General features: G+C 39.5%; 1 protein-coding gene across 1 annotated transcript; it reads left to right on the plus strand.

Moving 5' to 3' along the window:
* The first annotated feature begins 253 nt into the window (after window positions 1-253).
* adat1 (adenosine deaminase tRNA specific 1) lies at window positions 254-11,081 on the plus strand. Its single transcript, XM_056386314.1, has 9 exons — window positions 254-561; window positions 990-1,058; window positions 1,421-1,475; window positions 1,638-1,768; window positions 2,319-2,892; window positions 7,355-7,500; window positions 8,799-8,898; window positions 9,012-9,098; window positions 10,738-11,081. The coding sequence occupies exons 1-9, from the start codon at window positions 420-422 to the stop codon at window positions 10,868-10,870; spliced, it is 1,437 nt and encodes a 478-aa protein (XP_056242289.1). The 5' UTR covers window positions 254-419; the 3' UTR covers window positions 10,871-11,081.
* Window positions 11,082-13,228: the final 2,147 nt, after the last annotated feature.

Genomic DNA, 13,228 nt, shown 5'->3' on the forward strand with positions numbered 1-13,228 from the left:
AGCAAATGATATGTGTTTGCAGTTTTAATTTTTAATTTTGGTGGTATTTAATTTTATCCTACTTTTTCGAACTGAATCGGATATAATTTCTGCTAAGTTATTTGCGCTCTTTACTTCGAAAACACTATATAATTCAACAATTTGTTATATATTTGCTGTTCATTTAAGGCAATCATTTTCAGTTATCCATAAATTGAGGACCTTTATTGTGAAAGTAAAGCAATCCTTGACCCTTCCCGGAAGTAACGTCTTCGTTTTCTCGAGGTGCCTCCAAGCAGTTTTGTAGCTCACCTTATCAAAAATAATGTTCGTATGTTGTTTATGTCACACTGTAACTGTTTAAAATACGTTTACTGTTAATTTAAATCATATTTGTAAACCTCGTAAGTCTCCACTGTCACGTCCCTGTCCGGTTTAACATGGTGAACGCGGATGAAATCGCCAAGTTATGCTATGAGCGTTTCAACCAGCTGCCCCGGAGAGGGAAGCCTGAGCCGGGCAGAGAGTGGACCCTGCTGGCCGCTGTGGTCAAAATCACCCGGTGTGCTAACTCTGACACAGGTTGTACAACGGAGTGAACCACTACATATTTCTTGTTCTCTTTATGTTAACAGTGACCGTAAATAGACAAAATCTGTCCTTTTTCAAACCTTTAAGCAAACCATTGTGATATCTCATTGTGATATTGTTCGCCATATCGCGGCGTTAATACTATTAATGTTAACTTTGAGCTGTTTCTATGTTACTGTGTATTGGTAAAATAAAGGGCACAGTCCAGTCCGTGTTACATTGTGCAGGACAAGCGTTGAATGTTGAGAATACAAAACTAAAGCTTTTCTGCCTACACGTAGACTACTCAAAGTAGCAACGAAACAGCAAAACAAATGAGTTAGAACATGAACACATGAAAATGTATTATGTATGTTATTAGTATGAAGCTGCAATGTGATGAATAACATTTTAATTACTTTTTTTTATCTCTTACACAGTTAAAAAGGAGGTTGTTTCCCTCGGAACTGGGACCAAATGTATAGGACAGACATGCATGAGTCCCAATGGTGTGTGTGTATTGACCTTTATGCTCTGAATACTCTGTCTCTCTCCCATACTCTGAGTTTATTTTGGCAGTCCAGCCAAATTCATTTGCCAACAGCCTAAATGTATTTATTTACATTTTTTAGTTTCATTAGTCTGTGCACAGTTCAAAATGTGGAATGATTTAAATGATCATAGAAATGGTGCATTTATCATCCATCATTATTTTTTTTAATTTTTATTTATTTATTTATATATTTTTTCAGTTGGTTCTGTTTCAGATCTGAGACTTCAAATGTCCATTGCACAATTCATTACTAGAATGATGTTTTTCTTCATTTCTTTGATACATTTTTTTTCTTTCCTTGATTTGCCATCCATTCAGGTGATGTACTCAATGACAGCCATGCAGAAGTCATTGCCAGACGGGGATGTATTAGGTCTGTATAGATATTCAGTTTTGGGTCCATGCCGACCCTTGAGCATAAATAGAAATTTGTATAAGCTGCTTACATGTTTTGTGTGTGTGTGTGTGTGTGTGTGTGTGTGTGTGTGTGTGTGTGTGTGTGTGTGTGTGTGTGTGTGTGTGTGTTTATTTATAGATACCTGATTAAGGAACTGCACAGAGCTGTGAGTGGGGGCGACGGCTCTGTGTTTTGTCCAGCTGATCAGCAGGGGAAGTGGAGGCTTCAGCCGGGAGTTTCATTCCTCTTCTTTACAAGTCACACTCCCTGTGAGTCGAGTATGCTCCCAGTGTACCTACCTAACTGTCTATCTGTTAAATGACTGGGGCTGGATATTATCATGTTGTATTAACTCTATTCCGACAAAATTGACATTTTACACATCATGTAGCCCTAACTGAACCACATGTTTTGTTCAGATGCACCTGTACTGAGTAAAAGCAAAGAACGATCTTGGGATTTAAATAATCGATATTAAATCAGTCTAATAAAAATTTACATTAATCGGATAATCAGTTATTTTTATCCAGCCCTATAAATGACCAACAGCATCTTATGTGATACGATCCACAGGATTTAACTCAAGCTATATATTTTTGTCATATATTTTTATTCATCACAATTTAGATGTATTTATTTAAAGCATATATTTTGTCTGTTTTTCCTGTTCCAATTAAGAGTTTCAGGGCCTTGTATACGTATCAGACACCTTTAATCCAATGATATCAATGTCAGCCTTTGCAAAGTAAAAGCTGACACCATGACATTGGTTTGTCCAGGAAGACAAAAATCAGTCTGAAACTTCTTGTGTATTACCAGGTGGTGATGCCTCCATCATACCCATGCAGCAAGATAGCCAGTCTCAGCCCTGCCCCCTTGTCAGATCTGTAAACGGTCATGAAGGGACTGATGTACGAGGAGGCCTGAAAAGGAAAGCTGAGGAACCAAGTGAAGCACAAAACACTAAGCTGCCACGTCTGGAGCATCAGGAGACAGCAGAGATGGGTCAGTCAATAAAAACACCCATGGAGAATGTCTTGGAAGATTCAGCACAACTGGAGATAAAAACAAGAGGCCCCAACGACAGTGCTGGACTGCATTCACAGGTTCCAGATATTCACAGAACAGGGGCCAAGTGTGTACCGGGTGGCCCAGCTGACCCTCTGCATCCTGGGATGGGGTACCACAGCACAGGGGTGCTTAGGGTGAAGCCTGGGCGGGGAGAACCAACTCTGTCCCTTTCCTGCAGTGACAAGCTGGCCCACTGGGCAGTGCTGGGCTTCCAGGGTGCACTGCTTTCCCATTACCTACAGGAGGCACTCTACTTCAGCATCATGGTGGTGGGGAAGTGCCCATACAGCCAAGAGGTCATGCAGAGAGCTTTGGTCACAAGGTGAGGAAAAATTGTGAAACAATTAGCCTATTAATAAATATTATTGTAAATTCAATATCTTTTAGCAATTTGAGGCCCTCACCTTGAGCTTTAGGAAATTGCTATTGCTGTTTTTCTTTATTTTCTGAACCAGACTAAACTGCTAGTTGCTGTTACAGTTTTATTCTTTGTCATTGAAGTTTTTATTCAATTTTTTATATGTCAAACATCATACAAGAGACATCAGACTTCAACACAAACAAATCAACCGTATTAAACGAAAAAAAATATGCATATACATATAAATATACATACGTACACAAAACAGCGCAGCACATCTCCCAACACCAAACACTGTGTCCACAAAAAGAGTACATGATAAAATATATATACACGAGTCGTCCTCCCCTCACATGTTATAGGAACCTATTCCCCTCTTATATGATTCAGAACATAACCCCAGACCTGGTAAAATTTCCCTTTGTTATCATTCAACCTTGCTATCATCAATTCATAGGAGGCATTATCCGTCATCAGCTTAACCCAGTCAGTAAGTTCTGGTCGAGTCTGACTCTTCCAGTGGCGAAGAATGATTCTAGCTGCCGTGATGAAGCCTGTCAGTGCTAAACCGAATTCTGCTTTTGATATTCCTGGTGGTGACCTTGACCTGTCTCCCAGTAGGCAGAGTTGGGGGGATTCTGGTAGGGTTTTTTTCCAAGCCATTCACCCAGTTTTCCTATAACCTCTTTCCAGAAAGGAAAAACCAAAGAGCACTCCCACAGTGAGTGTAAGAAGGTACCTGCCTGTGCATTACACTTCCAACACAGGTTGTTCTGTATCAAGCCCATTTTCTGGAGCCTTACTGGCGTGTAATAATACCTGTGAATAATTTTATAATGTGTGAATTTGCCTCGGATGTCCCCGATGGACCACCCTGTGTTTGCTATTATGTTTTCCCATACATCTTCCTCAATGTCACAATTTAGATCTCTTTGCCAAATTAGTCTTAAATTATTATGTTTCCCACACTGGGCATCCCCAACCATATTATAGAAAGCTGAGGCCGAGTGAGCAGAACTGGGCCGCTCAAAATAGAGTCTGATCACATTTTCCCCTTCGCTTGGTTTAATGCCTGAGGTTCTAACACTACTTCTTAACTGGAGGTACCGCCAAAAGTCTCCTTTCTCTTTCCGGCTGAAACGTGTACTGATTTCTTGAAATGAGAGAAACACCCCTTCCTTATATAGATCTCCAATCTTATTCAGGTTCGCCTCCAGCCAGGACTTACACAGGAAAGGTTTCCTGTCCATTTTTATAGATGGATTATTCCAGATAGAGGCATAATCTTGTCTGTATTGGGATATCCTGAGCATCTTGTGTAGCTTTGCCCATACTACCCTGGAATGGTGCAGGATTGGATTACCCCCACAAAACCGTCAGATTACCCACAGCATTTTGTGATAGGGTTTCAATTAGTTCAAATATAGCTGTGATTTCCTTTTCTATTTGTGTCCATCCAAGGGGTGAGCCATAGCTGGCCCAGTGTTTGGCTAACTTTACCATCTCAAATGCTATGTTATAAAGTTCCACATTGGGTAAGGCTAGGCCCCCTTTTCTTCTTGATTCATAAAGCTTTTGCATGGTGATTCTGGGTTTCTTTTCATAGATAGTCATTAATTATCTGATTATACTGCTTAAAGATCCCAGCAGGAATTGTCACAGGTACCATCATTGATATGTAATTAAACTTAGGGCAAACGACCATTTTAAATGTATTGATAAGTGTAAGATTTATTGATTTCCATTTGTCTAGGTCTGTCTTTATTTTCTGAAGCAACGGAGTCATATTAAGTTGCACAATATTACACATGTCAGCAGTCAGTCTTATACCGAGATACTTCATCCCTGATGATATCCACTGAATCGGAGTGCACTAACCGCTGCCGGATGGCATCCCCTGGACACCGGCATAACCTCTGACTTGTGCCAATTGATTTTATAGCCAGAAATTTGTGAAAACTCTTCAATTGTGTCTAGAAGAATAGGGGCTGATGAATTTGGGTCCGCAGAAAGCCAAAGGATGTCATCCGCATACAGAAACAATTTATGTTCTCTACCTCCTGCCTTCACTCCTGTAATTCCTGCCTCTGCCCTTATTGCGATTGCCAACAGTTTTATTCTTGATCAGGTTCTTGCAAATGTTTTGAAAAAAATATGAAAACCAATAGTCAGAGGAAAATAATGGACGCAGCTACAAGTTATGAGCCTCTTCAAAAAGAATATTCCCTCAGGGCCCAATTTTTAAAAATGCATTTTGTTGACCTGTTGAATAAGCTGTAAACACAATATTTTGACATATAAATATCTTTTAAAGTTGTTATGGTGAATGTGTTGGCACACAGTTGCTAATCCGGCAGACACAGAGTAACATTAGCATTCATTTGGAGTAATGTTTCTGGCAACTTTGTGGATGCAAATTAAATATTCAGTCAACTTTAAATCTGTTTTGGTCTCCACCAACTCCTGAGAAAAATATCTGTCTCTTTAGCTGCTAAATGTTTAACTTCCCTCATATTCTAGTCCCTAAACTTACCTGCAGCTTGGTGCTGAACAGGCAAAACGCTGTTCTTTGCTGAAAAGAGCTGCCTGTGCAGCTGGAAACAAGGTTGATGAGAGAATCATTTGCTGTGCAGAAAACCAAAAAAACGAGCTTTGTAAGGTTAAAAAAAACTAGAATTACAGTGTTGTGGTTTTATCCGTCCCCTAACCAGCCAAGTTGCAGGATATATAGTCACAATCTCCTTCCTGAGTCACAGCATGAGTGTTTTTGCAGAACATTTTGATGTCACAGTGAAGTTGACCATTGAGCATTTGGATATACAGTAAAATTTCATCACTTCATTTTTTCCTTATGGACATTTGAGTTAAATTGTCTCAGTTATGGCCAAAAACCTGTTTTGTGAAGTCACAGTTAGCTTTGACCTTTGACCACCAAATTCTAATCAGTTCATTTTTGAGTCCAAGTGAGAGTTTGAGCCACACTTAAACAAATCCCCTCAAGGCATTACTGAGATATCACGTTCACAAGACCAAAACTGTGTTTTGTGAGGTCACCACGACTTTGACCTTTGACCACCATAATCGAATCAGTTCATCCTTGAGTCCTAGTGAATGTTATGGCCAAATTTGAGGAAAGCATCTCAGGGCATTACTGAGATATTGCATTCATAAGAATAGAACGGATGGGTGTCGAGTAGCTCAGTTGGTTGAGCATCCGCCCCATGTGCAGAGGCTACAGTCCTCGCTGCAGTTGGCCCCAATTTGAGTCCCGCTTCGGACGGCCCTTTGCTGCATGTCATTCCCCCTCTCTCTGCCTCCCCATTTCCTGTCTCTCTCTACTGCACTATCAATAAAGGCACAAAAAACCCCATAAAATAACTTGAAAAAAAAAAGAATAGAACGGATGGACGGACAACCCAAAAAAGCTCCATAGAGCTTAGTTAGGTGATCATTTTCTGTGGGCATGTCACTATGACTTATGATCTTTCACATTATAAATTTGACTAATTATTCATATAAAAAGATGTGTATTTTCATCTGCCCTTTTTTTAAAACTTCAAGCCCCTAAATTCATCACGGCTTTTCACCTCACTTTCCCAGCACTTGTTTCTGCTCAGTACGGTTTATTCAGGGTTTCTACAGACATTTTTCACAACAAACATTTTGGCTTGTTAAGCACAGGTGGAATGAATAGCATGCTTTTAGGTTTGGGTCTGTCATCAGAGAGTGTGGTGCAAAAATTAAACAATTATGCACCATTGGGAACAAGGTATTTTAAGGTCCTGCAGGAATGGATGTATTACACCATGTGCTTGCTTAAAGGTACTATATGTTCACGTCTGTTTTAATTAGATTGGCACTATCATACAGGGCTGAATTTCTTTCCCAGTCTGACCTTCACATCACCGCTTTGAATGATGCCTAGGATGCTATGCGAGCAAAAGGATGCTGAATGTTACATATAGAATTTTTAAAGAGATAAGGCAATGAGAATGACATAGAGCAACACATGATCATCATGGGGTAATATGAGAATGAAAAACCCGATACTCACAAAATGTATTATTCTTCTTTGCATCTTGATGAAGTATAATGGAAAAGATAAAAACTAAATATTCAAACATCATGAAATGCTGATTGACCTTAGTAAAGAATGAGGCTAATATATTGGCTTTCTGATGAAGAATAGTAGAGTGGTTCATTCCCTCTTTGAATGAAACTAAAAATTTAATTATCTCTAATTTAGGTATTGTTTTTGTTAATTTTATCAAATTTATAAATGCTGAACATCCACAATGTAACCATCTACAAAACCCCAGTGGTCTCTCTTATTTGTAACAGTGTTGGAGTATTGAAAGGATACTTTTACATTCAGTGTGAGTCACAGCAGATTTATTGATCGTAGTCCTCATGTACTTCCCAGGTGCTCCCATGTATCAGACCTCCCTGCTGGTTTCTCTGTGTGTCCACCAGTGCTGCTCCAATCCAGCCTGGAGTTTCCCTTCAGCCATGCTCAGACAGTGCTGCGACACCAGGCAGGACAGGGACGCATCTCCCCCTGTGGGGCAGGTAGGATTGTCTCACTTACATTTTGAATGAATATTGTAAGTGTTCTGGTTATTAAATGTAAGTAATTAACGCAGTATTTATGATGACAATTTTGTTTTAAGATATGTATTTGTATAAATGTATTTGTCATCTTGCTGTCATCACTCAGGTTTGAGAGAGCCCACCCCTCAATCATATTGGCTATCAGCAGTTTCACAGGGTGACAATAGGACGATTGGATTTTGGTTAACATTGCACAACCCTTGTGTGTTCATGTCATATCAAAGTTATAGTAATTACAAGTTGTAAATAGTTTCATTTTGCACCATCCAAGTCGTAATTGTGTTGGGGAAACTTTGATTTTGTTGAAAGCATCAATATATCTGACTTTGTGCTAAATAATGGGGAAGTGACTTGTGATAGGTGACTTCAGTTATGCTGTTCCATTACACTTATGCATAGGTCACCAAACTGCATAGACTATAAATCTTTCTCACAGCAGACAGTTTGACTTGTTACAGCAGCAAAAGCACAGGTGTAACTAATAACGATGGCTCAGTTTCTGTATGTCAGTTGATCAGAGTCCTTCCAAAGGTTCCTCAACAATTATGACTTATAGACTGACTGATTGATCATATTTCCGTCACTGGTCAATGGAGTGCCGAGCTGCAGTCTACCGAGTTGCTTTGGCTTCCCGACTGCTCGGGAACTGCAGGGAACAGGAGGAGCGCTTCCAATACACTGAGACTCACCTCCATTACAGCAAATAAACTACTTTCATTCCATGTATCATTATTACTAAAGGAGGCAGAGGAATAACTAAACATAAGACACACAGAGAAAGAAGAAGTCATCAGTAACGAGGCTTTGTACTAAGGACTATGATCAAATCTACATATCAAACAGGGGGAGTCAGACATAAAGACCTGCCTCTAATAAAAGTCTGTTACATTCTGGAGTTGAAGAAAATAAAGACTAAACTATTGTGGGTCCAGACGGAGGCTGTGCTCTGTGTGACGGACTAAATAAGAAAGAGAGTCTGTTTCAGGCCCCAGTGGTTCACCTGGTGGAGCGCAAGACACTTTGTCTTTGCCCCTGTCTCACTATGCCTGAAATAAAGGCAAAAGCTTGAAAAATAACTTAAAAAGAAAGATATTGTGTCTCTTCTTACTTTTTCTGTGAGTGACAATGTAACAGTAAATCTATCTGAAACCAGAGGTCAGTCTTTGTCTTTCATTTATGTATTTGGTGTTTTGTCAGACAATGTCTGTCCAGACATATACCAGGTTTTCACCTTGTCTTGTTTACGTGTGGTTCAGCCATCAGCTGGTGTAATGTCACTGAGCAGCCACTAGATGTCACTGCCAACGGTTACAAACATGGAGTCACAAAGAAGGCCTTCGGCACAGCTAAAGCCAGGTGGAGCCAACACACTCTCATCATACATTGTCTATGTTTCATGCATTTTATCACCATAAACTATTCTCTTAGACCAAATTTTAAGTAATATTTCTGTGTTTTTGTGTCTTCAGGTCTCTTCTGTGTAAACTGGAGCTTTTCCACTCCTTTCTGTCTCTGGTATCTGCCACCAACCCTTCAGCACTTCCCAGTTCTCTCAGGTAACAAACAATGGGCTCTTTCATAATCTCACTGTGGTTTGAAACAGCCTCAAACTAAATCTGAACAACCCCAGAAACTAATGAAGATCTCCCAATGATGATCTGGCTTTCATCAGTTTGTCCTTTTCAGTAACTCTCATCTCATTTGCTGCTGAATCAACAGTGACCCAAATTACCAACAGCAATAAGTACATGTTTTATGTGTCACAGTCACACTGACATTTTCCCTCCAGCAGAACTCATGGTCTGAGCTTTGATTTTAATGAATGGCTCTAAGGCTTCTCTCAAGTCACACTGCAATCTGGATAAAAGACAAGTGAATACAAAATGAATGCCTTTTTATTTCTTCATGTACATTGAGGCCAGCGTGTCAGTGCTGCTGTTACTGTGTATGAGCTTCTTGTGCTTTGTTAACAAGTCATATAATGTCTCAGATATTTCTTTCCAAAGGATCTAGGGTGTCCACAGCTTTCAGAGATTACACAGCAAGTTGTCTGTGTGTGTGCAGTTATATGTGTGCTATGTCTTTCTCTGTGTGCGCCTTTGTGTGTGACATTTAGTGCTCACATTTCATCTATTAGATGCCTCCTGTGCATCCGGAGGTTGTCCCTGTTCACATGCTGTGTGTGTGCGTGTGTGTGTGTGTGTGTGTGTGTGTGTGTGTGTGTGTGTGTATTGATTGCTGGTAATCCTTTCCAAAGTGAGAACAGTGTTCTCTCTATTCGTCAGCATTTCAGCAGGTAACTTGATTCCAGTCCATCCTGCCTCACACATGGAACAACATAACACAAACACTCATACACACTCATACACCCGGCTCCAGCACACAATGACAACATTTTCTTCAACAACTGGTGACAAGAGTTTTGTGTCTGACATAAAGTATGAAATTAAGCAGTCTGCCACTTGAGATCCAAACCGTTCCCCTCATCTGCACATTTTCTTCTTAAGGCACGTGGTTAAAATTACATAATAAAGCACTGTACGTTTTTTTAAGGTGATAAGCAAAAATAAATCCAGAAAAAAAAACTATGACGCTATAAACATAGTGCTCACAAATTGAGATTGTACATAAGTTACAAATATGTGGCATGTGCTATTTGAAAGCTAAGGCTGGAAAATAGTTTAAATAGTTCCTTTAATAAAAAAATCTGCATCTAGGTATTACATTATAGTAACAATAATACAAACCAAATGCAATGTATTCAGTTAAATAAAGAAACATCAAACCAAAAGATTTTATATTCAATCCCAAAATTTTGAAAATAGTCAAAATAGTCATACAAAATAAAAATGTTTGTATCACAAAAGGCTGAGCTATAAGCTGTGCAGGCCACACTCGTGATCAGGTTACACCACGATGGCACAAAAACTGACCTGCATTGTTGTACAAGCACTCTGTTGTCCAGCATAATGAGCATTTGTATCCATTCAGAGAGCACTGAATGAATTTAATGTTTATTCAAAAACAAAATACAAGTTGGGAAAAAAACGAACTTAACTTTAATGCTTAATCTTACCCTTACCTTGTGTGTGTGTGTGTGTGTGTGTGTGTGTGTGTGTGTGTGTGTGTGTGTGTGTGTGTGTGTGTGTGTGTGTGTGTGTGTGTGTGTGTGTGTGTGTGTGTGTGTGTTTTCAGGGAAACAGAGCTGCAGACCTACTGGGACTACAAGCAGGCATCCCAGTCGTACCAGCAGGCCTGGCAGCAGCTACACAGCCAGGCCTTCCCTCTGTGGCCACGCAGCAACAGAGATCTCCTGCTCTTCCACTGAAATCCCTCTCTTCTGAAACGTCTGCAGCTGAAATGTTCCATCAAGGTCGATTAACAACTGGGAAGTCACAGGTCAAAAATAACTGCTGTCCTAAAATAGGACACTTTTCAGGTTGGAGAAGCTTGTGAAATGAAAGAATATTATTGGACAATAAGAAATACATAATCATCTTCATCTTCATGTAACATTTTTAATAAAATGACAAACTTGACTGGTCTCATTTCCTAACATCTGTTGGGTCAGCTGTTCAGTGAAGTTTGAGGTCTGGATAAATATTGTTTGGCTATATTTGACTCTCCATAGCCCAGGATGTCACCGCTTGCAACCACAGGACACCCTGCGCTGTCATGCTGTTTGAGGAGGTTGATGACCGTTCTTCAGTGTCCTCAGATGATGCTTTTATTTTCACAATGCGTGTAACATGTTGTGACTGCAGCTGCAAACACAGCAGGATGCATGTCTGCAAGTGGACAATAAGTTTCCTGCGACAGTCATAAGCAGTGTTTCCAGAGCATGTTAGAACAGGCTTCAGCCCTTCATCGAAGACCGGACACCGAATGAATGTAGGGACTGAGGATCAATTGTGTTTTTGCTGCAGCTCAGCAGATTTCCACTCGCCCCAATTCAGCTTGGCTAATACTCAACAGCATGTTGCAAGTTATGATCAGGATGCCTTACATTGTGTATTTAATGCCATTCTCATTCCTCAGAGATTTAGGGTTGTTGTTGTTGTTTAACACAAAGCACAGCAGTTATTAGTTTTGCACGTCTCTGGTGATACAGTAAACCAAACTGTTGGACAAATTCATTTTTGACCTGATGATGGTGCTAGAGGAAAAGTCGGTGGATCACCAAGTCTTCAGGAGTCACATGAATCTCTACAGAATTTCAAGGCAACACATCTAGTATTTGTTGAGGTGGTGTAGTCGAAGCCACAGTGGTGAGCTGAGGAACACACTCTCAGGCTGCTAGCGTAGCTAAAAACAACTTGGACTTGGAAATGACACATTTATAACAGATAGCTACAAATTGGGGTCAGGTTTGAAAGATGTGGTCATTTAGCAGAATGAGAGGGTCTTATACTGGAGTTCCCATTTACCTGGATATGTCTGAGATGGACAATGATGTAGCATTTATATTTATGTACTGCCTTTTACCACAGTACAATGTAACAACAGGGGAGAGGAGCCTATAGTCTAGATTTTAAAATGTTTTTTAATTAATATGGATATAAGCAGGTACAGCTACTGAACATAGAGCAACACATGGTTCCGCAGTCAATTTGAATCTGGAATAACAGGGTAGTACTACTCAGTACTGAAATCATGAGCGAGAGGTCAGGTGACATGCAAGGTAAGAAAGCATCTCAAATGTGCAAATGAAAATATATTGTTCATCACTTCAAGGTAGCTTGTGGAATTTACTTGGAGCAAAATGTTGTTAGGTGGGATTGCTAAAAGTGCAATCCCATGTTCTCAGGTTCAAAAATAATTCATTATTTTCATTATTTTAATTATTATCATCATTATTATTATTATTATTATTACGCCATTTTCTGACCTTAACTCCTGAAAAAATGTAGTTTAGCTGTGAGGGAAGTTGCTAAGACAGAAACATTCAAACCTGTGTAATTTAGCCTCTTCCTGCACACTCTTACTTTCTTGTGAAAATTTATTCAAACTTTAAACAGATCACACCTGTAAATATTCAGGTTTTTTTTTTTACAACTTTGATGAATTGTCTTTAAACTCAGTTCATGTTTCCTGTACATTTCAGGCCATTAACGAAGCAATGCAGCTCAGCTCAGCCTTTCTCTGTGTACTTAAACTCACTTATACAATGTTACTCCCATTTAAAATCCTTTCACTGTTCATTACAGTGAACTTTCTTTATCTTTTTCCCATTTTTCAGTGGAGGACAGTAACAAAGTACATTTAAACTTAAATTTAACTTAACTTAAATACATTTTTCCAGTATCTGTACTTTACTTGAGTAATATATTTTCTGTAAACTTGACTTTAACTCCACTACACTTAAAAGACAAATACTGTACTTTTTAATTCCACTACATTTCTATGAAGTACTCTTACTGTGAAGCAGAGCTTTAAGACAGTGAATGAATTTTTCTTTTGTTTTAAAAAATGTGATAGACCACACACTCTGTTCATGACAGGAGAACAACCAATCACAGTCATCTCCTCCACTGTCAGTCCTGTTTGAACCTGTCAGTGTCCTCACGGCGGCGAGGTCAGATAAACCAGAGACTGTGGTCTGATCTGAAGTCAGTGTTTGAAGGTTTAGAAATAAAGAAAGATTCCTTTAGTTGTAAACGTTTGATGTGTTTACCACGACCAAACT

The sequence above is a fragment of the Seriola aureovittata genome, chromosome 10 (genome assembly GCF_021018895.1).
Source record: "Seriola aureovittata isolate HTS-2021-v1 ecotype China chromosome 10, ASM2101889v1, whole genome shotgun sequence".
Taxonomy (NCBI): Eukaryota; Metazoa; Chordata; class Actinopteri; order Carangiformes; family Carangidae; genus Seriola; species Seriola aureovittata.

What these genes read in the sequence shown, in the direction of transcription:
- adat1 (XM_056386314.1), top strand. Translation starts at nt 420, where the DNA reads ATGGTGAACGCGGATGAAATCGCCAAGTTATGCTATGAGCGTTTCAAC. An exon ending in CTTTACAAGTCACACTCCCT is followed by an intron (nt 1,769 to 2,318) that starts GTGAGTCGAGTA and finishes GTGTATTACCAG; the next exon opens with GTGGTGATGCCTCCATCATA. An exon ending in TTCGGCACAGCTAAAGCCAG is followed by an intron (nt 8,899 to 9,011) that starts GTGGAGCCAACA and finishes TTGTGTCTTCAG; the next exon opens with GTCTCTTCTGTGTAAACTGG.